The sequence below is a fragment of the Electrona antarctica genome (genome assembly GCF_951216825.1).
Source record: "Electrona antarctica genome assembly, chromosome: 10".
Lineage (NCBI taxonomy): Eukaryota > Metazoa > Chordata > Actinopteri > Myctophiformes > Myctophidae > Electrona > Electrona antarctica.
In genome coordinates, this window is record NC_136791.1 from 36,064,170 (window position 1) to 36,091,268 (window position 27,099).

Consider the following 27,099-nt stretch of genomic DNA (forward strand, 5'->3'; position numbering starts at 1 on the left):
TTGTCACTCTTCCAGATTTAACTCCATCACTGAGCAGTAACTAGTAATAATTTTGAAAATTGTACAATATCCCATCCACTAACATTTTCATCTAATTTAACACACACTATAAACATGCTTCCTTCCACCGACACAAAGAATGACACTCTTGTGTGCTTTGTAAATTGCTATTGTGTGATGGTTTCTAGGTTTATATCTCCTATTTATTGGGTATGTGCGTGCTGCTGGACAGTATCTGCATCTGAGCCATGTGAACTGCAAGCAGTTCCAACATAGTACTGTAGGTGCGATGTTTGTGTTAAGCCCAATTTGTACTTCTTGCATCATATTTTTCAGTTCGAAACCTGTTATTTTTGGCAAGCGACCAGGTCACATGACAAAGTATAAATTAACCATTACACTATGCTAGAGGATTATGACAGAATTTTATGTTTTAAGAGAAACCGATGTACAGTATGTGTGCATTCTTTGATGAGGCTATACAGCATTTTCTCTCTGATGAGGCTATACAGCATTTTCTTTTCTATCCCTGATAGATGCATCCAACCAGAAAAGGCCTTCTTTGTAGTAAATATCCCAAGGGTAGATAACGGCAGATTCAGGGCCCATCCCACCATGCTAAATCTTTAACCAAAGTCACAGCTAGATAGGAGTGGGCCCACTGTAAAATTCATAACGATCTTTGAAAGCAATATGTAGTGCTGTGCTGTAACATTTATAAGGTCCAAAATCATGCACGATGCAATGTAAGCTACGATGGATTTCTACAATTATATTACAATTCATATTATTACATTACCGTTTCTATATTACTATTCGTGTAATTACAGTCGGCAGTCCATACATTTCTATGCCAGCGGGACGCATGCAAGACTGTGCCTTTAGGAGATTGCCCCACTGCCCATGTCTAGTCCCACGCAAAGAAAAAGCGGCATAGTGAAGTCATGGTTGCTCCTTTGAAACTAGCATGGAAATGGGAATTTGAACTATTTTTGTGGTCAGCTCTGGGGAGCTGCCTAGAAGTGGTAAAACATGTATGCACACATTATGTTAAGACGGTTTTATGAGGAAAGAGATGGCTGTTCTAGACTATGGTCCTTTATGTAATATGCACATGCCTCTATATTAATACATTTTGTGTGATAAAAAATGAAACTGTTGCAAGCACAATGGGATCTAACTTGTTAAGAACTGTGATAAATTATTCAGAACAATAAATATTTTCTACATACTGCATCATCTTGTGTCAGCTTAAGGGATCATTGTTGTTGCCTCGGAAAGATTCATGGCCATTGCATCCTTATAGCATCTGTGAACCTGCCATCTCTGATAGGATTGTTTGTTTATCTATTCATCTCTAATAGGGTCATTTGTCTTCTACACTATACAAAGATTAATTCAGCAGGTTCATTACTTGGCTGATCCTCTTATGTTAAACACACCTCATAGTTTTGCTCATTTAAGAGGATTCCTCACCGACTCCACACCCTGATCCAACTTAGTGCCACTGGTGTGTAATCCCCAGGACAAGAATAGAAATCAACTAATGCAAACATGGAGGCTCTGTCAAAGAATCCACATGCAGGACACAACAAACAATACCTTTTTCCCCCCTTACAGAGAAGTAATTTCTCATTCATATTTTGAACACTGCATTAAATGAAATGACATAAATAAAAGCATGTGAAGATGTTAAATGGGTATGCCAGGTTACTAGCAATAAGGGTTACTAGTCGGCGATGTTACCAACACCATCCCATGGAGCGACAGTTTTTATGTATATTGAGCATAAAAGAAAATTAATAGTCCATGAGCCGGACAAGTTTTCATTACGAAATGAGTGGGCAAAACCATACCTATATTAAATTGTTTATAAGGTCAATATAAGTAAATTAATATATGATAACACTTCCACACATTTTGTTATTTTCACGGGCCGGGACATACATGATGGGTGAATTGGATGAAAAAACGTAAGAAGTAGTGATCACCATGAAACTTTCCTAGTTGATTAATTACTTGAAAACATTGATTTATTGCATTACAAGTTTTCTGAAATCGTATATTTAAATATGCAAATTAGGCATTATATAGGAAAATATGCCTGTTTTTGCCTAACTTTCCAGAATCATTTTATCCCACGATTTTGTAACCCATTTTTCACCCATGTGTCAATTATCTAATGTGATCCTGGGCTCTACACACCCTCCAACGGACTTGAACTCATGCTTCCTTCATGCACGAGTGTCCAAGTTGCTCCTTTACACCTGACAGGGGGGAGTTTCCCTGGTTGGCGTGGAAGGAACACGTTATTCCAACCAGTTCCTTTCCCCTCCATCAGGCGCCCCGGCTGGCCAGGGGGAGGCAGTTTAGAGACCAGGATTACTACTTTTGTGAGGGTACCTACCCTAGGGGACACGGGGATAACATGCAAACTCCACACAGAAGGGCCCTTTCGTCAACCCCGCCTCGAGTATGGGCACTGATGACACGGAGGAGAGGACACGCCACCAGCGCCCATGGCGTCCCCAGGGAATCGAACCCAGCTGTGAGGCGACAGCACTACCGACTGTGCCACCGTGCCCCCTGACATCACTTCTGACATCACTAGCTCAACAGAATGATAAATTGGCTTTTTTACATGCCAATATGCCCAAAGGTACCCGAGCCTACCGCAACCGGATGCGTGACGCAACAGCGTGCACAGGGCACTTATTGAATAAGTAAAATAACTATTCCAATCAATTACCCATACTTCAATTATGCAGAAAGGTGTGCTTATAGGTCTCTACACAATAATGGCTCAAAAGTTGATAATATATTTTTTGTAAGAATGTGTGTGTAGTAATATAGGGGTCCGCATATTCAATGGATGATAACGACCACTAAGCTAAGTGTCTGCAATGGTTATCAAGCCAAACTGTGAAGTAGAGATGCACAACAAGTCAACAAAATCACACCAGCTTTGCCCACCCATTTGATTCTATAGCTCGATTTTAGTAGCCTGGCTAATAAGCCAGACCGAATCAGCCGTTGGCAAAAAAAGAATTGCCTGCCGGCGGATTACGGTCTGGAACTGGTGTGGCCAATCGGGACACGGTATGCAATATGGGCGGGCTTTGGTACAGTGATGTTCAATGCTTGAGACCTTTGACTGACAGTAGCTCTAACCAATTGCATCAAAGAGAAAATGTTTGAACCCGCCCCCCGGGAAACAAGATCCATACACAGCATCTCCAGACTCAAATACCACACGACAGTGTGATTTGAGTCTGGCTTATTAGCCAGGCTACGATTTTGGCTCATGTTATCACACTATAATAGTGTTTCTGATTGTATCTCTAGAGTTACAAAACGTACAAACACATGTTACCACTCATATTAAAGCTTAGAATGGTGAGCAGTTTTCTATAGCCATTAGGAACTTCCAAAATGGGGATATTTGCAAGCCTTATTTAAAATTTGTGTGCAAAATACTGCATTAAAAGGCCATTTAAGCATATATGGAAGTTTTGTGGAAGTAAAATAACCATTCCAATCAATTCCCCATATTTGAATTATGCAGAAAAGTGGTTTCATTGGTCTCTACACAAAGTAAGGTTCAAAAGTTGATCATATATTTGTTGTCACAATTTGCATGTGACAATATATGGGTGCAAGTATTCAATGCATGATAACTACCACTAAGCTGCTAGTCTGCAATTGTTATACAAAAATGTGAAGTAGAGATGTACAGCTAGTCAAAAATTCAAACAACAATTTGCCCACCCATTTCGTAATTAACGCGCAAATTAGGTGGGGTCTAGGCGTCTAGCTCATGGACTAAAAGAGGAGGAAGTTGAGTCTTTCCTCATCTAAAGCCATGGAAGAATACAACTTTCTTAAGTGACTTGCAATTAAATTACTGCAGTGAGGGGAGGAAAGGAAAGGCTCGCTCAACTCAAGGACAGCCTGGAAAAGTTTGAGAATATACAGTGCAGATACAGTAATATGTATAATTGAAGGTACAATCCACACTCCCTGTAGAGGTTTTAAGAGTCTTTTTTAATAATGGATAAGATCCGCAGCAGCAGTCATCCCAAGCGACTGGCACTTGTCATTCTGACTCATATGGTTTCTTTACCAGTTAGTAATTCAGAATTTAAATGAGCAGGGAATGCTCAATATGCAAATAGTTTTGGCAATGTTTTAAGCTGTGGGAAAACATTTGCATATTTGAATCTTCTGTGTTAATTTCGAACGAAGCAATTATAATTTAAGTTTTGAAGTTTTCGGTGTGTGTTGGGGATGCTTAAAGCACTTCACCACTTTTCAACTTCTCTTCCTATAATTGGTCCTAACTAATGTTCATGATAAAATACCACAATTTTTTCCTACTCAGTCTGTGTCTCATAGGAAGGCTGTGGGCAGTTCAGAAACCCGTCCACCAGTGACATCATCGATGGTGAATGCAAGCTAATAGAAACGGCAGGCTTTCTTTTCCTGAAAAGTTGCAATGCAAAAGTTGAAGCCATTGTTCTCACGATGATGAAAATATAAATATATTTTAAAACAAATTTTGTTTAAAAAAAAATCTGCCTAATGATGATGTCACTGGTGGACGGGTGTCCGAACTGCCCAAAGCCCTCCTATGAGACACAGACTGAGTAGGAAAAAAATGGTGGTGTTTTATCATGAACATTAGTGAGGACCAATTATATGAAGAGATGTTGAAAAGTGGTGAAGTGGTCCTTTAACTGCTATTGCATCACCACTAAACTCCACTCTTTTTCATCTATATTATAAATGAAAACCGTCGACAAAAAATAAATAAAAATCAAGCAGAGCATTTATTGTTTGATGATCATAAGTGTTTGAAACAATTAGTGACAAGAGGAAAAGCTTATAACGCTTAGTTCTCTATTTCTACTGTAAAAAAGAAAGAAATAAAAGGGGTAACTAACTAACTAACTAACTACAGAGAAATGCCTCTCTTGCTGTGATCAATGTAACACCTGGGGCAGAGAAAGGCCACGACTGTGGATAGACAAGGGCAAAAGGAACAGGCCGGTCAGCAATTCTTCAGCCTACTGCAACACCAGCAATCTATTCAGTCATATAATCAAGACTTCAATTGCTATATATGTTGTTATAATCACTTTGCATTTCATTAATTTAGTATAACGTACTGGGTCCTGATTCAGCATCAGTTACCTTTAAAACACCTAATGTACAAATACAGTACATACATTCAAATGCACAACGCATTCTATTTGGAGTCAATAACTGTTAATCATTTATGTTGTACTTCGTGGCCAGCTCCAGACAGATCTAGCCAGGCTATGAAAAGGTGCTGTCTCAGCGCACGTCCACAGATTTGGCTGGCTTCTGAAGACAGTGGAGACGCTGGCTGTAAGCCACACGCACGCATGCACGCGCCCACACACACACGTGCCAACACACACACACGCCCACACACACGCCCACACACACACACGCGCACACAGCAGAGACCCCAGCCAGTGCAGTGGACTCAGCAGGCTGATCTGCAGAGATAGCAGAGATGATCGCTCCAATGCCAGTGCAAGGTGACTCACGCAGGGTCGGGTGTCCACTGGAGACCAACCTGAGCAAAGCAGTACAGGAAGGCCAACATGGGCGGGGCAATGGTGCACCAGCCTGAAATGAGATGCATAGAAAATATCATGCAGGAACATGAAATACACAATCTTCTGTTACATCTAGCTCATCAAGACTTAGTTCTCCATAAATTACCATTAATTACACAGCTCCAAAATCATTATCTGGTGTTTGATTTCTTGTAGGACAAATTCACTCCTTTGCCCATCCTGTCTAAAAATTGTTGGCTGGTAGACCAGATGTTTAGCAGGAAATATGTTTAATTTTTTTGAGGGGCGCTAGCCCCTCCTATGCGCAGCTTTGTGTGTGTGTGTGTGTGTGTCTGTAGCACGGAATGCGATGATTTTGTTTTAGAACTACTGTAACATCACAAATTGGGGACACACACACAAAAAGATATGTTACAGTTGGTAAGTTTAAGGGGCGCAATGTCTGTCCGCATGTTTTGATGCTTAACCACAACCATGCATTTACTTTACTTTTACTGTTCTTCAATTGAATAAAGGCTCAATGATTTTACAGTTTTACTTGAGTAAAATAATGGACTTATCTAGCAGTAGGAAGACAAACCCCCCCCCCCACCTCCCCTGGCTTTCCTCCAGTAACACGCACCTGCAATCACAATGAATTTCAATGATCTATTATTTTCTATTCTCTCCATCTGAATCTCATTCACATACACGCAAGCCGGTTTATACACAGCTGTAGTGAAAACCCTCTCCTATCTGCACTAAGAGCAAGGTCATGGGTAGATAAGAGTTTTCTAGATTTATTTAAATCTAGTTAAAGCCGTGGTCTCAGTGAAAACAGTTTGAAACCGGGGCGGGTGTATGCTCTGAGCTCGCACTGAGCACTCGCTACTAGGCTTAGTAGGCTAGCAGGTTAGGCTAGAAGTTTGCATGGTACATTTGCAGTTGTACTGGCTAAATATGGCATTAAAAAAAATAGGACTTTCTATTGAATATCTTAGTTACTAATGAAACTGAGTTGATATGAAAATATATCTACAAGATCAAAATGTGTCACGCTCTAGGCATGTAGATGGTCTATTTACAGTGTGTGACACCCATGCACAACTAGGTAAGTCAGGCTTAAGTCAGGCTTCAGAGTTACCTACTACAGCTGCACAACTAGGTAAGTCAGGCTTAAGTCAGGCTTCAGAGTTACCTACTACAGCTGCCAAGCACTGACATAATGTCATCCCTTGAGAACATAATTTCACCCCCCCCCTTTTTCTTTTTTTTACCTCCCTTGTCATTGAAATGAAGTGAAGCGAAGAAGCTAACTGAGGTATGAATTGGATCCGTGTCATTTTAGATTTTATATTATGGCTATCCAAAAATAGCAGATCTACAAGCTCTCACAGTGTGTCACTTCTATTTTTTTTTAATGTTTTTGTTTTTGCGGCTTCCGCCTTTATTTTATATGTTTTATGGAGGGACAGACAGTAGGCTGACAGGAAATGGAGAGAGAGATGGGGGGGTGACATGCAGTAAAGGCCGTTGGGATCGGGAGTCGAACCCGCGGCACACTGCCAGACTGGATTACCAGCCAAGGTGCCTGGACCGCTGAGCCACGGCCCAGGTGTCACTTCTATTTTCAACACAAAAAGTGATTTTTATAACAAATCCTCTCTGGGGGTCCCTGGCACAAAACATTTTCAGATGGGGGACCGCTGCCATATATATATATATATATATATATATATATATACACACACACACACACACACACACACACTGATTTAGAAGGAATTTGTAAAATGGTCTTCTGGCCTTAATGGGTTAACCTTCAAGGTCCAGTGCTCTCCATGAACAATGTGTGATTCAAGCTGGGGTATTATGCCAAGACATCCCTGTGTTGTCTTTGGCAAGAGGCTACAATAGAAGTTCAGCAGAGAATATTAGAAATGTTTCACACTTACAGTTACAGTACTATGTTGATTTGTGTCAAGTTTGGAACCAAATGGACCCTTATGTGTCTGTAACTTAGAGAGTGAACAAATGGAACCAAACGGTTGGTTCCCAGAGATAGAAATGCCATTAAATGGGGGGTCTGTGGCCTAATGCATGTCAAACTGGGCGTCCTTGAAATTAAAATGTTTGAGAATCACTGCTAGAGCCGTAAAATAAATGATCCCTGGCATATATTTTCAAATGGGAGTCCGCGGTCTAATAAATGTCAATTTGGGGGTCATTGACATGAAAAAGTTTGAGAACCACTGCCCTACAGTAAGTACAGTACTATGCATAATAAAGTAGTACTTAATGCCGTCTGCCTGACCCCATGTGAATGCAGCATTCATCTCAATTCATTATTTATCAAGACTACAATTACTGAGTGGAAATATGTAGATTAAGTAGGGGAACCGAGAACCCCATACCGTAATTTACTAGTAAGTTAGTAAAATGAATTTACTAATTAATTTACTTAATTTACAATAGTGTGAATCTGACAGTAAGAGAACCAGTAAGACGCCTGAGGGCGAGAAGCGGCCTCGCCCTTCACATCATCCGTCTGGGTCACAGCAGACTGCTGGGCGAGCGCTGGCGCTTTGGAATAGGCCTATCTCACAGCCCGCTTTCCACGCCCACTTCCGGTAAATAGTGGTGTCATTTAACATTAGCATTTACACGTTTTTTTCTCTGGATAATCTAAGTACATTTTCTAATGTAAAAATGTGACAGACCAATATTATTATGAAGCAAACAAGATGGTAAATCAGCTCGAACAGATAGAACAAACCTTACCTTGAGAAAACAAAATGATGATGTCACGTGATGTCACGTGCCCGACCAACACACGGACGGGAAATGCACGATTCCATAGTTAATAGTAAAAGTCAGTTCAAGTTAGATTTTCTAGTTACAATCGAATATAGAGAATAATTGATATGTTTATCTCTGTGCTTGCAGTTGCAATTGCCTGAAATAAATGTAATATCTGCTTCTCTGAAGAAATATTACAGTGGCATCATGGCATGTTCACACAGCTGGTTTACTGTGTGCCGATAAGTTATCACAAGTCCAACTGCATGCAATTAACCACATTAACTCTGGCATACCTATTTTGGGCAATCTTTCACAACATCTTACTAAAGCTTTCAAATACAGCAAAAACAGCCAAACTACAAATTAAATTAGTGCCCTAAACAAATATTAAATGTCCATAGACTTGGCTGGCAAACGATTTGTTAAAAGTGCACTAAACAAACATTAAAGTCCATAGACTTGGCTGCCATATGACATCATTTGAAAAACAATGCATGGAGCGACCGGCGGACGGGAGTTAGCGACGGAGGGACAGGAGTTAGCGACCGGCGGACGGGAGTTAGCGACGGAGGGACGGGAGTTAGCGACGGACGGACGGGAGTTAGCGACGGAGGGACGGGAGTTAGCGACGGACGGACGGGAGTTAGCGACAGACTACGTCAGTCACCATTCTTGATCTCACCCTTGGTGGTACCACCCCTCAAAAAACAGGTGAGCAAAACACTCCAAAATGCCAGCATTTCCTCTCAACTGCCCAATCAGCCAGCACTGTAATTAATTACTCAACACAACTGGCTTGTCTCCTGATTAATACAGCATACTTCAAGTGCAAATGATGTGAAAAGGCCACTTGCAGGGAGGTTACCTGAGGTTACCTGTTGTTCTCTTGTCCAGTTTGGCTAATCATGAAAAACTGCAAAGACTAACGCTCAATGCAAAGTTGCTTAACCCATGAAGACCTGATGCCGATTCTAATGTCTTTGTAGAATCTTTTTTTCTGAAAAACGTATGTTACCCATATATAAGTGGTGCTCAAACTTTTTCATGTCAATGATCCACAAAATGATATTCATTTGGCTGCGGACCCCCATCTGAAAATATTTTGTTCCACGTACCCCAAGAAGCAAAGATTTGAGATATATTCAAAGATTTGCACACATATTTGAATACAAAAAAGGCAGATCTACAAGCTCATAACATGGCACTAAGTGACGCTTCATGAGCTTGTACATCTCCTTATATATTTTGAGAACCAATGTGATAGCTTAAAATGACAGTATGCTTTCTCGGTTTTAATGTATAAAGGAGCAAAGTACTGTGCTTTTTATAGAAAAGAGCCGAAAATGTGTAGGGTTGAGACTAGCGTACAGAATATTACAGAGATTATAATGCAACATTTTATAAATATGTATTTTTTACCCAGAGCAATATGATAGTTTTTTTTATATCCCTCTGAGTTGTCAGGGTACATCAACAGAAACATCTCATATTAAAAGATACTGATTTAAATTTTTGAGCGCTGCTCACCGCTCCTTTACATGACTGTGTGTGCCCGTCTGTCCATATGTGTCTGTCCATTTGCAGGAGGACCTTTGACCCTGCGGCTCATGCTCATTGACCTAGTCTGCATTTGCCGGGCCATTCACACTAATCACTCACCCATTGACCACTGCGTGCACATGCGCGCACGCACACATGCACACACGCACACACAGCTCAGTTCAGACGGGTCTGATTTGTTTTTCACATTTGGCTCAGTCAACGTAATCCCTCATTGTCAAAATGTAAGGAAAGACTATAAAACAAGATCACAATATACTATAATACTTCCTAATACATCCTGTGTCTCAATGGCTCAATCTAGGAATTTCTGTCAAATTATTCTACAAAACATATTCCAATTTCCGTAGTTTTTCATTTGTATCTCCGTAGCTCTATTTAAAGAAGTGTTTAGAAAATAAATCCTTTGGCACACCTAATGGACAGTGTAGGCAGTCAACAAAAGACGAGCAAAAAAAGGAATCCTGCACACTGCATTCACTTATAGCCCAAAAGGTTTAATATGTTTTGGAACTTCATCGGGTGATGAAGGTCAGTTTATAGAATGTTTACCATTTAGTTTTCACTTAAAGATTTCATGACATTCATTTATTTTAGGTTGTATGACCTCAATTACACCAAAAAAACCTGAACTTTGAACACTTAGTGGAATTCTGGTGGTCTGTGGTTTTCTCTGTATGTTCTGAAGGGAAACAGGCCTCAACAGTGACATCTGCTGGCAAATCCCTATGTCATATATTGGATTTGTGGAGTCTTACCTCACACTCCACAGGCAAATCAGAGCACTTGTTTGAGCCAGAAAACCCCAGACCACAGAAAATCTACTGAATGTTAAAAGTTCCTGTTTTTTGGGTGCAATTGAGATTAGAAAACTAGAATTATAAAATAAGAAAAATTACAAAAACCCTGCTAACAATATCAAGGGCTTGAAAAGTAACAGTGTCATGAATGGGAAACGTATCAGGATATACCCAAACTTCCACTCCAATAATAAAGCTCTGGTGATACAGAGTGGACAGCAATCTGGAAACCCATCGGCAGAAAAAGGGAAAAAAACAGTGCCCTGGTTTTCTTTGAATTTGCCTCTGGGGGCAGCGCCAAACAGATTGTGGATAGCAGGATGTTGCCCGTTTGCTCCGCCTTAGGTGCGATAAATACTCCTATTTTAGAGCTGAATAAAAGTCGGTTCGGCTCTGTAGAGCCTACAATGTGACGTCATTTGAGGTTCGGGGGGCGGGTACCGTCCTAAAGTCGGCTCTTCGGTGCTACTGAACATTTCTGACGAGCCGAAATCATTTCGGCACTACAGCGGTGGCTGTGCGGCGGTGGCTCAGGGGTAGAGTGGCTGGATGGTAACCGCAAGGTTGCCAGTTCGAACCTGGGCTCCCCCAGAGTTAGTGTCGAAGTGTCCTTGAGCAAGACACTGAACCCCTAATTGCTCCTGATGTGCTGGTTTGTGCCTTGCATGGTTTCCGCCGCCATCAGTGTATGAATGTGTGTGTGAATGGGTGAATGTAATGCACAATCTATGTAAAGCGCCTTGGATAAAGGCGCTATATAAATGCACCATTTACCATTTACCATTTAGCGGTAAAATAGGAGTATGAATCGGCCCTTAGGCCCTCCTATTCCGGTAGGACGCCTTTGTTTTCATTCCTGCTAACAACAATGTACACACGTGTAAACCATGACTATAAACTATGCTAACAGTTTGGCTGAATAAACCATGGTGTCCCTTGGTTTCTGTGGCCATATGCACCGTTTCCATTTGCTTTCTTCTCATCTCATGGCGGATTAACCTTCAAATCTATAGCCACTGACTGACTAGAATATACATACTCAAGGCACTCACTCTGGTGGCACCCAAGTGCCTGCCCACCAACGCAGAGGTTGTGAGTTTGAATCCACCATGGTGCCTACGGCTTCCCTACCTCCGTATTCGGGGGAGGGATGGTGATATCACTGCATGTATTCCTACAGACTAGGGCAGCTTCTGGGACAGGAGGAGCGTCTTCCCGGTGGGGGCTCCTCACTGGCAGGTGAGTCAGTAGGATACAACAGCAGTGACAATGCAAAATGTATGTGGGGAGGAATCAATTGCCATAACAACTAAATTGGGGAGAAAACAAGAATTGATTAAATCAATTAATTACCAGCTGCAATATTATTATCTGCGGTGGTCCGCTATAACTGCCTCTGGGTCACCAGATAGCTGGTGGATGGAAATTAAGCTCCACCTCCGCGGACGACTTGCGCTACGGCCATATTCCCGGAAACGCTCTCCTCCGCGGCAGTCGTCACAGTCGCGCACAGCTTAAGACGTGCGCGGCTGTCGACCGTTTTGCGCTTAGGTGTGGAAACACTGATACACACACCACATGGGCGGGGGGGGGACAGAGGGTTACTGTAAAAGCTAAAGTTGAAATGCCTTTTTAATAATACGTTTTGTGTGTCAGTTTATAATTAACCCATTTAGACCTGTTATACCTTTCAATCTGGTAGCTCATTTGGTGACAATCTGTGTGTCATTGGTTCGTATGTATAGCAACATACATACGAATTTGAAGGTTTTCAGAAACCTTAGGTTAGGTTTTAGAAGGCGTTTTTAGAATCGGTACTCATATCAAAATGGGTTAAAACAGTACTCTTTATTAAACTGTTACATCATACATATTTCGTTATTTACGTCTCTGTTATTGGGACAGAAAGTGCCACATGTCTTAGTTAACAGTTGTACAGCCTGTTTGGCTTGATACACCACATTAAACACAAACTTGGACAGCGCCAGCACCACAATGATGCAAAATGAGGTATTAGCAAATCCTCTTGGGTAAGTGTTATGGAAGGCAGCTCACCTTGAACAAAGACACGCTTCCAGAAGATTCTGCCGACATGAATCCCTCCGAGGAACACCAGATTAGAGAGGATGAGCATGGCAGTGGAGAACGCAGAGAGCAGGGCAACACAACGCCTCTTCATGCGCATAGACAAACTGCGCTCCTAGGGAACGGCATATATATATTTTTAGTTATATACACACTGTACTGTATATGCAGGAAAAGTGTACCTGCCTGCCAGTAGTACATTTTGATAAAGTAGGTTTTCTCAATATTATGCTACAGGGCATGAACCCCAACATCCTAATTCTGGACATGTCACAATAGGCGAACATTCAGTGAAAATATCAGATCTACAAGCTCGGCGATGCACTGTGAGCTTGTAGATCAGCTATTATTTACTACTATTAGATGTACAACAAAGTACTGTATATAGGGTTTAAGCAATTAAGGGGGAATATTACCCTAAAAGCATTATTTTGTGACAATAAGTTCTCTCCTAAAGATATGAACAGAAACAGCCCAGAGCTGTTCCACATCGAAGACATGCTAAACATTTGCGTACCGTCAAAGTCAATTGTTATTTATCTTGGGATATCTTCAGTCTTTGTCTACTGATAAAATAGGCTACATTCTTGCTCTTAACAGTTTGACACAAGAATATATTGGGAAACCTAGTCACACATTAATTACCAATACATGCATTCTATTTTAAAGGGAAAGTCTACCATGTTCCTATGTACAGAGACCAATGTCATGGACACCCCTGCATGCAGGGGTAAAGTAGCTGTCTACCACTGTGGGGTCTAGGGGTTTGAATTCAGAGTGGTGTATCCGGCACGACCAAGTGTCTCTATACAAACACAATTGTTAGGAGGGAAGCCGGGCGGAAAGGGCAACTTTGTTGCTGCCCTATGTATGGACTGGGGCAGCACCTGTCAGCACTGGGGATACTGAACAGGACGAGTACACAGGGGGGAGGCCCTAGGTTCTCCTGGCGGGGGCTCCTCACTGGCAGGTGAGCCAGTCGGGTACAATAGCAGTGGCTAAATCTGGCAACACAGAAATATGTGGGAAGGGGTAAATTGGCATAACTAAATTGAGAGAAAAAAAATAGGTACAAATAATTGGATATTGGAAATGTTTTTAGATTTTAACCCTCAAAACAAGGACATCTCTGCATGTAGTTCAATTCCTGGATGTCATGGGATCAGGTAGCAAATTTGCACCTCCAAAGCTGAGGGTTTAATATGTGTAGTAGCCAAGTGTTAAAAGGTTTTTTTCATTAGTATAAATGATCGAGCTATAGTACATTTTTCCTAAATACATATATTCATATTCATCTGCTAATTAAACTTCTTTGATGTAATCTAATTTATTTCTAATTAGAAGCTAGGAATACATAGATTACAAGGTGTAATATTGTTAGGCCAGTCATCCATTTATGGAGAAGTTTAACGGTGCATTACCCTACATTTGAGAGGAGCTGCCTGTTACGTGATCCCATAGAGACATCCAGGAATTGCGCTGAACTAAATTAAGCTCACCATTCTTACCTTACCATACCTAGTTCAAACTGTATGAGAAACATCAAAAGGGAATCATTAGTTTGACTCTTGGTACATTAGGTAGGGAAAATAATGAAATTTACCAAGAAACAAACGATTAATTTAAGTCCAAGTCTTTTTTAAATTAAATTGCTTTGTGTTCAAACATACAACAAAGGAGTGAATGAAGGAAGAGGTGAAGAGAGTCCTCAGTCCATTTTCCACCAGAACTCCAGTCCAGTTCATCAGAGCCCAGTACTGCAGGTAGTCATGGCCTCCATGCCAGAGGCAGACGAAGCCAAACGCCAGGCCAGTGGACAGCATTTTATACAGAGGTCCATGGCGGGAACCTCCTAGTGGGACATAGATGTACCTGGAAAAACAGATAGGCTTATGAAGAAAAATAGATATATGGACTCAAGATGATTAATGTTACAGTTCTTAAGTACATAAAAAGCCTACAATACAACAATTACCCATTCAATTTCCAAAGTATTACAAATGCATGCTCCTCCCTGTTGTCCAACGTTTTTGCTACTGAAATTCATTAACTTTAAGCACAGTTCAAATACATTTCTGCTTGGCAGGAAGCATAGCTGCAAAAAATATATATGTTGGCACCCTGTACAATCTCTCCCTTTTAACCAAAGGGAGAGATGTTTTAATGGAACTTTCCACAGTGAGACTAAATGGTGCTAATCAGAAAACAACAGATGGTTGGAAACCCATTTTACATACTTTTAAAACTGTATGTGCATTGAATGTGGTTCCATGGTGATATTATGTAATATGTTTGCCATGCTCAAGTGAGTGACAGCTATCCACACGACTCGACACCGGGCACCACACTCCCTCGGGTCATAGATGTAGCATGTGGCGAGTTTGAAGTCGGTCGGTAGTACCATATGTGCATGACCATTATGGGCACAGCGGTCAGATCAGCAATTCTGGGCAACCAGATCTCCATATATGAACTGCAGCTGGTCAAAACTATGGAATGAACTTCCCATTGCAATCAGAACCGCAGGCTCTCTCCCAATCTTCCGCCGTAGTCTGAAAACTCACCTCTTCAGACTCCACCTTAGCCCGCAGCACTTGCCCTAGCCTCCACGACCTTGCAGGCGTAGCAAAGGCTACATTTATGTAATTTAGATATCATAGTATGTAGACATAGCACTCTAGTGTATACTCATAGTTTCATTGTTCTACTGTTAGATGGATGTTAGGCTCTTAGCTTGGTTATGATCCTCGATGACTATTTCTGTGTATTTGGTGTATTACCTAATTAGTATGTGTTGTTCTTGCTTACTGTCGCTCTGGATTAAGAGCGTCTGATAAATGCCTACATTTTAAATTGTCAATGATGATGATCACCTTGCTCTCTTCCCACACCACCACTCCTCACTGATGGAAGCTGTTTGTGTCCAGTTTGACAAAACAACAACAGCAATTTCATTAAAATAAAGTCCAAAAGGCTAACAGCCATGTGCAGCCAGTGATTTCAAGAGAAAACTAGAATTACTGCATCGCAGTTGGCTGCACCAACCGTTTGACATAGTACATACAGTACATCCGTGTCTGTCCAGACTCATAGTAGACTATATTGAGTTAGAACAACTATTTATAAGTTTCTAATAACATATGCAATACCAAAATAATATACACCCCCAAACCCATTTCTCTCACACACCCATTGCAAAGTTACTACTTTGGATTGCCTCTGAATATGGAAGAATACTGTGCATAACATCAAGAAAACTGGTGTCAGGGTATGAAAAGTGTGGTCTTTTTCTGAGAAAGGAGGTATCGGCCCTTGTGTGGTGCCCCAGTAGCATCGGGCAGCATCACGCCACAGCACTTACAAGGAAACATCACTTTCAGGCTATTGCTCCTACTGAGCAGGGAACTAATTATCTCGACCACCGCTGTGGCTAATCAATGGTCCTGAAAGATGAGCTTGCAGTTTAACAGCCTTCATTAGAGGCTGTCCACACAGTGGCCAGGTTGACAATATTGAGAGAGTAAAGTAGGTGCAAGAACAGATGCATGCAGAGGACTACAGAAATCACATATTGTTACATACTACACACTGAACACTAAAGATCCTCAAACAACCAGCCACCCACCCACTCACTCACTCACTCACTCACTCACTCACTCAACCAAACAAACCACTCACTCAAACAACCAACCACTCACTCACTCACTCAACCACTCACTCAATCAATCAACCAACCAACCGGTCTGTCCGTCTCTACAAACTAATGAAATTAGGTAGCTGTTGACAGCTTCTCAATCACTATATAAACATCTTAGAAAATGGCTGAGATGACCTGAATACATTGGCAATTATCAAAGGTAGGGCTGGGCAACAGACAAGGGACAATGTTTGATATTTATGCTAGTCCATAACCAGTGGTGGAATGTAAGTACATTTACTTAAGTACTGTACTTAAGTACAGTCTACAATGTTGAGGTATTTTTTACTTTACTTGAGAATTTCCAATACTTTTACTTCTACTCCACTACACCTCGGTTCCAAATATTGTACTTTTACTCCACTACATTCATTTGAAAACTTTAGTTACTAGTTACTTTGTAGATTTTCATTATTATTACATACAAAACATACATTACCCACATTTCGGCCATTTGAACATAACCGATCTACAAGCTCACAATGCGTTGCGATATGACGATCGCGATCTAGATTCAGACAGATTCAGAAATTTGAGCAAGGATCGTGCAGCATTGGTTGGCTGTCCAATTCATTTTAGTTAGGCTACTCTAGAGGTTTTTTTGATTGATTGATTGAAATATTTATTAACAGTTTGCAGAATTACAGTACATTTCAAGCACAACTCAATACAAAGACTGTTAACTGTGAGTGGACGACCCAATAAAGCATTACACTTGTTTACAAGAGGGTCCACCTTGTTCAAATCATCAAAAGTCAAGCACTTGATGTTGTCTGTTTAAAGCCACAGTAGTTTGCTCCAGGTGCCACATTTTGGATGTACCGTAGTAATGTTCAGCAACTACAGACTAAAGACAATAAATATTTTCATGGAAAAGAAAAATGAGAATTGTGTGCAAATCGTGATCTCAATTCTTGTGGAGAAATGAATCGATAAAATGCTGAAATGCTTGTCTGTTCCTCCTTACATGTCAGATGTGACTCACAAGACAGCCTGCCCTGGTGGGCCTTTTTTACTTGAAAGGCAAATTGAGCAGCAAGAGCTTTTTTGTTGGGAAGAGTGTTAGACACGTCTCTGTACGGGCAGAGACCATCGCCATGAAATGAGGAGCTATGAGCCACTTAGTTTCTCGGGGGAGACGAGGCGTCAGGCGAGTGAGTCATGTGGAGCACTGGAGCACAGCCGCATTAACACCTACATACATACAGTATCTAGCACTCTTCTCACACAATTACAATTACCAGCGTTTTAGAAATGCATTAAAACCTCTTCAGTGACACTTCAGCTAATGTGCGGGGGAACAGTATCTTATGTACCATTTTGTAGCCAGGAAAATTACAAAGCATATGGATGCCATTAAAACAAAATGACTAAAATGTAGAACTTGTATTTGCAATGTAGATTCGGACTCTGTATTATTACGATTGTAGTAATAGTAGCATTTCCTCAAAGCAACATGCATCCACCATACAGTTCATGAACACTACACCCATGTGTATGCTTGGCATACACATGCTGACTGGCAACTGTAGACGTTTGAAATAAATTCAAGAGAGAATCTTAATGCCAAACCATGAATACTCTTTTAGTATGCAACAAATAATTTCCACCGTGTTTTGATACACCAAATAAATGCTTGTCTTTCTGTATTCTATATTGTACATGAAATCAAGGGAAACGTTAAAAATGTATATGATGATGCATCATCATCCATCATGGCTCCTATTTGATTAGATGCCTCTTACCTGATGAGCCATTGATATAGTCCTTCATCAAAATGCCTGAAAGAGACAAAAAGAAATGTACATACTAAAATAGCCACCCCAATGAAACACCAGAGCACTCTCTGATTACATCAGATATTTCTCTCTCAATCCTTTTATCACTGCAGGGCAAACAGCTTCATGGATTTAGAGAATATATAACCTGAGTTAGTAACACACAGGTGTGTGTCTACATCAATTGCTTTCACCAAAAAGAGAGAGAGAGAGAGAGGGGGGGGGGGGGGGGGGGATTTCACTAACCTATCAATATAATCATTGGGAACCTCTAGCTAGTCAGTATGGAGTGCATCCATGGTGGAATTATTACCAGACAAAATGTGCTACAAGCATGCAGTTGTATTGAAAAAACAAAGCAAGGATTCCATCACCATTTGGTTTCCAGCTAAATACAGGTGTCAGGAGCTTGTCATTACCAATTATGGAATTACCACATGCAATGCTAATTTGTATGTTGCATATGTGTGTTTCTCTACAACTTTGAATGGGGTTTAAGCTGCCGCATAAAGTCCACCAGCAGTTGCTGTACCAGTCCCAAACTATAGCTTCAAGGTTCTTTATTATTTGTCATTTGTCTCCCGAGGAAGAAATTTGTCTTAGACAAAGGGCCTGTATGCAAGCGTAGCCCTTATGCCCATGTCGCCGCAGAGCAGCGCCATACATCTTTCTTGCAACATAAAAAAAAAAGAAAACAAAGCAGGGGGGGGCATACATCACATCACATTTCAAGTAAGGTTGGTAATACTTGTTCGTGCAGGCACATTTCAGGGTGAGTGGGGGGTGGGGTGGCATGGGCATAAAAAAATATATAGCTTCAGGTGTCTTTAAATATTCATCAAAGGACATCGCAGTGGAAAATCAGCATTAAAGAGAATTAGCAGTAATGGTGATTAAGGTTCTTTGAAAATAATAAGCCAAGCGCTTTAATATGCCCTTTAGCTTAAGCAATTCTGACCCCTTCAGTATAAGATACGCATAGCAATCAATTTTACCTGGGCTTTGATTGTTTGTGATTGTTTAGGAGTTTATTATAATAAAAGGTAACAATGCTATTCAAATGATTAACTAGGTGTTTATGATGTTTTTGTCAGGTTCTGAAACAAGGGGTCATAGCCTGTTCCTGATTGTGTGGAGGGGACCCATTGTTCTGATGTGCCAGTGATGATTAGGAGATGAGCCAAATCATTGCTGTCAGAAGGTTTGACTGACAAAGCACGATCAAACTAAATTAAAATACCTGAAATAAAACAATCTGAATTGGAGCAGACTGGGGAAGTAGTTTAGAACTGCTCCTTTTGCCACTGAATCTCTACATTACATTGAGATAGTGGTCAGACCCTGCCTGGATAATGCATTCGTCTGTGGGGATTATTAGCCTATTCCAGGGTTCCCCAATAGGCGGCCGGCGGGCCATTTGCGGCCCGCGGAGCGCCCCCTTGTGGCCCCTGGAAGAATTAAGACACTTAAACCCCCCAGCACTCATCATGACCATCTTAGCAGCCATCAGTTGGGTGAAGATGAAACCGAATTTCCTCTGCAGTAGGGGGGGGGGGTCCCAGATATAAATGGCATTAAATGGGGGTCAGTAGCCTATGCATGTCAAACTGGGCATCCTTTTCAATTGGGGTCTTGACCTGAAAATTAATTTTCAGGGCAAGACCTCGACCTCGCATGTGCGGACTCGGCCCCCAAGCCTGGTACCCTAGTCAAAATATGGCCCTTGAGGAAAATTAATTGGGGAACCCTATTCTCACATTAGCATTGCCGTGGCATACCTAGCCTAGCTAGCCTATATCCACAAATGCGAAAACACATGCCTATACAGTATATATTATAGCCTAGGCTACGGCTATGAATTTAACCTGTGGCTGTAGTAGGGCCAACGGTCTACTAACTCAGTGGTTCCCAACCTGTGGGTCGGCATCCCCAGGGGGTCCCCACATGATTTTTAGGGGGTCCCCAGATGTCAGTGAAGTAACAATTTAAGGATTTTAAGACCTTTTTAATAGGCCTACCTCAAAAAGGGGAAAAACATAATACTATTTCTATGTATTTGATACAAGTGAGGTGAGTGAGTGGTGTTGACTGTTCGCCGCTTCATCTCCCAATGTGTGAATGTATGGAACATTGTAATGCGCTTTGAGTACTTAGAAAGGCACTATAAAAACCCAAGAAGCAATCCATTAACTAGGAGTGTATGATGTTTTTGTCAGGTTCTGAAACAAGGGGCCTGGAGGGGACATATTGTTGATGCCAGTAATGATAGGAGTTGAGCCTTTGATTGACAAAGCACGATCAAAGTAGCTGAAATAAAAACACAATCTGAATTGGAGCAGTTTAGAAGTAGAACTAGGAACTAGGAGTGTATGATGTTTTTGTCAGGTTCTGAAACAAGGGGCCTGGAGGGGACATATTGTTGATGCCAGTAAGGATAGGAGTTGAGCCTTTGATTGACAAAGCACGATCAAAGTAGCTGAAATAAAAACACAATCTGAATTGGAGCAGTTTAGAAGTAGAACTGCTCCTTTTGCTGCAGGACAAATATAGCAACCTGTAAATGATTTGACCTTGATCTGACCCATTAAGAATATCACACACGATGGAGTGTGGTTATAATGTATATTAGGAAAGCTGTGACAATGGTGTCAGAGATAAGATAAATATAACATCATACTGGTTTTATACCACATTCTACTATAAAGTATCAAGTAATATAGGTTACAGTAAAATTCCATTGCCGTTATACTGTATATCGGGACTCATGGACTGGCTCTTATCCATTCAAATTACTTGACTGGAACAAATAAAGGTAATTGCCCAGGCATAAACACAACTATGAATGCCTGAGCGCTAATTTGTTCACCACATACACCTGATGCCTAATGAAATCACAAAGACATGGAGAACATGGCACCAGTGAAGTTACTCAGTGACAGTTCAGCGTTGGCTGATTGGACAGCTAGTCAGCAGCCCTAGGGATTACCAGTTATCATCCCATGGGGTAATCAGATATTTCTCTCTCAATCCTTTTATCACTCCAGGGCAATTAGAGGCCGGGTATGAGATAAAAGATCATCAACCCGGCGTTCCTGTTTGCCGGCTAATTACTGAGGGCAATGAGGATGTACATTGTTTATCACATACAGTACCCATAGCCGTATTTATTCACAAGTACATAACAATGTAGCTACCGTGGCAGCCTGTTTGACATACATTTTGGCTTGCCGATTGGGACGGGAGACCTTTGATAATACTGCAGAGGAAATTCGGTTTAATCTTCACCCAGCTGATGGCTGCTAAGATGGTCATGATGAGTGCTGGGGGGTTTAAGTGTCTTTCTCAGGGACACTTCAATTTCGTTGACATGTTGTTAGGCGTTAAGTGTCTTGCTCAGGGACAATACATAGATACATAGATGGGCGGGCCAAGAGGTCAACCAATGACCTTCTGATTACCAGACAGCGTCACCAGGCTTTCCACCTCTGAGGAAAGCCAGGTCTGTGTTACTAAATCACCATGTGATCCGGTCGGGAGCACTTACCATGTTGTAGTCACTGATTTGTAGTCTTCAGGCAGGAAAGTAACCACAGCCGGAATAAGACCTATCAAAAAAATTCCCAGTGATCATAATTTTAGGGCCTACCCAATAAAATAGAATGTCCCCATGGGATAACAAAGGGTATAAAGACGCTAAATAGTCTCTGGAAAGTATACTCACATTTATATTTATTTTGTACTTAAAAAATCAGCTAAACTATGCTGCATCAATGATTTTATTGGGTAGGCCCTAAAATTTAACCTGACTCCGCCAGATGGGGCAGCAGAGAGTACACTGGGTTCCCCCCTCCTGCTCCCATCTGGGAACTCTCAGGCAGACTAGATCAGGGACGGATTAACCCCCACGAGGGCCCCTGAGCGGGTACGTTTTGCAGGGCCCCCATAGCACGTGTGCGTGCGACATTTTCATGATTTTCCGTGTTTTTATCATATTTTTTACCTAAATTTAACTAAATTAATGGCCAATGAAGGGCCCCAGGAGCCCTTTTCAGGGCGTCAAATCTATTACCGCGCAGTCCAGTTTCTCTGAAGGGCCCCTGAGAGCCAAGGGCCCCTGGGCCACGGCCCCACTGGCCCAATGGCTAATTTGTCCCTGGACTAGATGCTCCGGCCACAAAACGGCATGGCCAATCAGCGGCAGCTAGAGGCGGGATCAAGGCAGCACTGTGTATGCCTTGATACACAAGGCATACACAGGGAATTATTTTGGGTAGTTCTTATTCCGGTTGTGGTTTCCTGCCTGATGACTACAAATCAGTGACAACAACATGACATAAGTTACCATCCGCTCCCGACCGGATCATAAACCCCAAAAGGAATGCTTCCCAGGCTACTCTCTACCCACTGAGCTGCAGCTTGCCTTGGTCAGCTACTGCCTTAGGGCTGAGATCAGTATCCACATCCCCATAGTTTCATCACCCCCCTCACCCAAAAATCTCAGTATGCAATAAAACATGATATACTGTATTAGGGACATAGTTAATGCTAAATAAATAGCGTCAATGCTAGCGAGCTAAAATGAAGCCATCCTTGCTCTAGAAAGCGCCAATGTTTCCATCTAAACCACCGGATAATCAGCAAAGACCTCCGAACATCGCGCATTTTATCCAAACCATGGAGAGCTCCGTATATTTCGAGTTATTCAGCTTTTTAGTCAGCCTGTATAATGGGAGGTGGACGACCGGATTGTTTGCGCAATCCGGTCTAGGATCACTAAAGAAGGGGAAGAAAAAGAAAAAAGAAATCGATCCGGTTTGATATCAATAATAAAGATGATCAGACGGAACATTACGCCAGAAGAAGTTGCTGGTTGATTCCTTATGACGGAATGTTCCGCCAGGAGCAGTAAAACCGTTAAGAAGAGCTGTGAACTTACCTCCACATTCCAGTGAAACTATACATGATGCTGACACAACGCGGGAGCTTTGGCGGCAGTAGGCCATCTAATGTAGCCAGCATGGAGGGCAATCCAAAGAGCACCAAGTACTTCACATAGAAGAACTGAACAAGAGCCAAGGCCAGACCACCTGGAATATAGAAGAGGGAGAACAAACAGACTTTGTACTCTATTGTGCTGAATATAAGACAGTATATTCCAATGGAAATATCCTAAAAAACAACGTTGTTTTATAATCGGGGACTAGACTATTTGACATTCAATGGCGGCAGTGGTTCATTGGTAGAGTGGCCGCTTCGCAACCGGAAGGTTCCCAGTTCAAACACGGGCTCCCCCGGAGTCAGTGTCGAAGTATCCAAGAGCAAGATGCTGAACCCCTAATTGCTCCCGATGGTTGGTGCCTTGCATGGTTTCCTCCGCCATCGGTGTATGAATGTGTGTGTGACTGGGTGAATGTAATGCACAATCTATGTAAAGGGCTTTGGATAAAGGCGCTATATAAATGCACCGTTTACCATTTAATGTTCTTTTTCCACAAATGAGTCTTGAAAAATGGGGGCTGTCTTATAATCAGAGTTGTCTTATATTCGGCACAATACAGGTAAATGAGAATATTGAAAATTATACGCATGTTCCTACACAAAATGACCCCACGCAGAAACGTTGATTACAACTTTAGAGAAAATAGTCAGTTGAGTTCATAATCATCTGGACTCAAATTCACTTCACAATGAAAAAGTCTTCACACGTACCCAAAGCCCATGGAGGAAGAATTTGCAGATAGGTCTCATTGGCCTGTATGGAGTGCATGTACATTACATGGATCATGTACTCTGCGATGAACCACCACAGAAGAATCCTGGCTGCTCTGAACACCAGGTACCGGTACATAGAATTGGCTTCATCTTGACTGCCTTCCTTGGTGGGTGTCCGCATCTAGGTTAGAGGTTGGGTAAGAAGTTAGGAAGTGCACTTACTAGCAGTCACAGATTTGCTAGCTCAATTCCACAGAACAATATGGCCAACACAATATTAAAGTCACACAAAACCAAGCAAGCATGATGTCATCCCACCCAATATTATACATGTGTCATCCAACCCAAAGGCTTCCCTTTAAACATGTCTTATTCAGACACATTTATCCAGATTTATTCAGACCAATTTATCCAGATTTGAGTTGGGATCAAACGATTTACTGTAATTCTGTGTTCTTGGCCGGGCACCGCAACAATCAATGATGGTATTTGCGCTTGGTAAGCCAGCAGGAGATCGTGTCATTCTTGTTATATACTAATGACTCCTACTGGTTGGTCAGGCCCCTAATTCAGAAGGAAGGGGAATTCGGGGAGACACCTCTCACTGTCTTGGTGAAAAGAAGCAGCTGGTGGCTTGATGTTTGTCATGAACATCTTCAACTGAGCCAAGTTCAACTTTTACTTGAGAAAAATCAATCACGTTGTCCTCCTCAGGATGGGGAAGAAGGGCCTGGAATTTATATTGGTGTCATTTCCTACCTGCTGGATGTAGTCCTTGTATGTGATGATGGGTCCATTGTAGAACAAGGGATGGTAAAACGAGTACGAGAACAACCAGTACATTTGCACGACTCCACCGGCCTCCAGGGGGCACCAGCAGTGCTCAAGACTGAAGCTGATGAAACGGAGTCCACCGACGGCAACACTGAAGAGTAACAGGTAATACTGTTCCTCCGTCTCATACCAGCTTCTCTAAGAGACACAATGAAAAGTTCAGTCAGCTCTCTCATACACCTAGCATACCATATCACAAATCAACAGTGCTATATAGTCCAAATAACTATTTATGTACATATACAGTCCATACATGTATTGATAAACATTGATAAACTTGACTTATATTCACAGAGAAATACAGTACATTTTGTACAAGTTTCAGTGCAACATTTCTTTCATGTGTATCATTGTTTACAAGTTCAGAAAAATTTACTGCAATCCCAAGATACACATTGTGCGTTCGTGCGTGCAACAAATCAGTGTGGGGTGTGAGGAAAGAGACATTTTCTGAATGTTCTTAATGGTGTGCCTATCAGCACAAGCAGCCTCTAGAACCGGCAGTCCATTTGTGAATTGCCTACCCATTTTGACCTGAGATCAGATTCTAAAAATGTCTTCTACATCCTGACAGTTTTCTGAAAAAGCTATGTTTCTATGTCAGTGGTTCTTCAATTTTTCAAAAACAGCAGACCTACAAGCTCGTAGCGTGCCACTCGGTGGCGCGCTATGAGCTTGTAGATCTGCTATTTTTGAGTGGTGCAAACCACTCCAATAACCAGCTTTGTCTGTATCTATGTATCTATGTATGTGTGTACCTGTACGTGGGGCCACGTACAGATGAGCATGGTTGCTATGGTTAGTGTGTGACGTAGTGTGAACAGTTGCACCACTCAGTTCACACGGGTGTGATTCTTCAATAGCTAAAGCATAACATAATGCTAACACCAAAAGGGGTTCCCGCCCAAAATGGGTTAAGCAAGGCATACTGAGTTAGGAACAAATACAATACAATTTCACGTGTTGATTGGCAGTAGCCTACCCTGTATGGATTTTTCCCCCAAGAAAGTGTCCTTGAAATCAATTGCATTTGGGTACCATTGTCCTCGTACCCAAGAATTCTCAGCTGGCCTGAATGACTACTATTCTCACATGCCTCCCCTCCCTTCTCCGCTCCCTCCACTGGCTCCCAGTCGCTGCCCGCACAGAATACAAAACTCTGATGCTGGCATTCAAAGCAACCAAAGGTATGGCTCCCCCATATCTTGCAAGTACGATTGAACCCTACAAACCCTCCCGCGCACTCAGATCAGCCAACGCAGGGAAGCTGGAAGTACCCTCACTAAAAACGCCGGGACAACGCTCCACACGTCCAAAACTCTTCTCCCTTCTGGCTCCAAAACTGTTGAATGCACTTCCCATTGCAGTCAGAACTGCAGCATCACTCCCAATCTTCCGTCGCAGTCTGAAAACCCACCTTTTCAGACTCCATCATGGCCCGTAGCACTACCCCCTTAGATAGCACTTTTTGTAGACTTAGATAACATTTGATACAGACTTATAGCATGTTATGTAGACAGTATATATGTTTGTATATAGTCATAGCACTTCATAGTACATACAGTATGTGTAGCATCGTATAGTATATATGTAGTTATATGTATAGTTTCATTATATAGATATTCCACTGTTACGTTCTTAGCTTACGCATGTTTCTACTACTACTTTTTATGTATGCAATGTATTGCCATGCTTTTTGTTCTTGCTTAATGTAAATCACTCTGGATTAAGAGCGTCTGCTAAATGCCTAAATTGTACCGAGTCTGATCTCGGTGGTCTGTCACTGATCATGAAGTGCTTTGAGAGGCCAGTAAAAGCCTCCTCCCCTCCTCTCTCCACAGCTCCCTGGACCCACTGCAGTTTGCCTATGGTACAACAGATGCCATCAACCATGTTCTGCATGGGGGCTGTTAGGCTGTTATAGGCCGGCTGTAAAACTGGCTGACCTGGGACTGAACCCTGCAGTGTGTGACTGGGTACTGGACCGGACTTCTTATCCGTCAGACCCCAGTTGGTTAGAAGTGAGCCCGATCTAAACCCATTTAGACCTGGAATACCTATACGTTGTTAATTGTTCAACCAGGAACACCTTTGTGCAACACTTCAGAGAAGGTCTTGAAATCCTTCTTCTTCTTCTTCTTCTCTGCCACCCAAGCATTCTGACGGGGGCAATCATTGTATGGTATGGTAATAACTGCTCACAGGATCTGAGAGTTCTGGGGAAGGTGGTGCGTAGGGTTGGG

At 41.9% G+C, this 27,099-nt stretch overlaps 1 protein-coding gene across 1 annotated transcript in view; it reads right to left on the reverse strand.

The window, feature by feature from the left end:
* Positions 1–4,806: 4,806 nt before the first annotated feature.
* Positions 4,807–27,099, reverse strand: part of hhat (hedgehog acyltransferase) — a 428,216-nt gene continuing 405,923 nt past the window's right edge. Inside the window, exons 7-13 of the mRNA XM_079511738.1 lie at positions 24,782–24,994; positions 24,020–24,203; positions 23,247–23,397; positions 18,278–18,313; positions 14,506–14,707; positions 12,806–12,950; positions 4,807–5,658 (exon numbers count right to left, since the gene is read on the reverse strand). Coding sequence (XP_079367864.1) covers positions 5,573–5,658; positions 12,806–12,950; positions 14,506–14,707; positions 18,278–18,313; positions 23,247–23,397; positions 24,020–24,203; positions 24,782–24,994 — 1,017 coding nt within the window. The 3' untranslated portion in view covers positions 4,807–5,572. The remainder of the gene's footprint in view (positions 5,659–12,805; positions 12,951–14,505; positions 14,708–18,277; positions 18,314–23,246; positions 23,398–24,019; positions 24,204–24,781; positions 24,995–27,099) is intronic.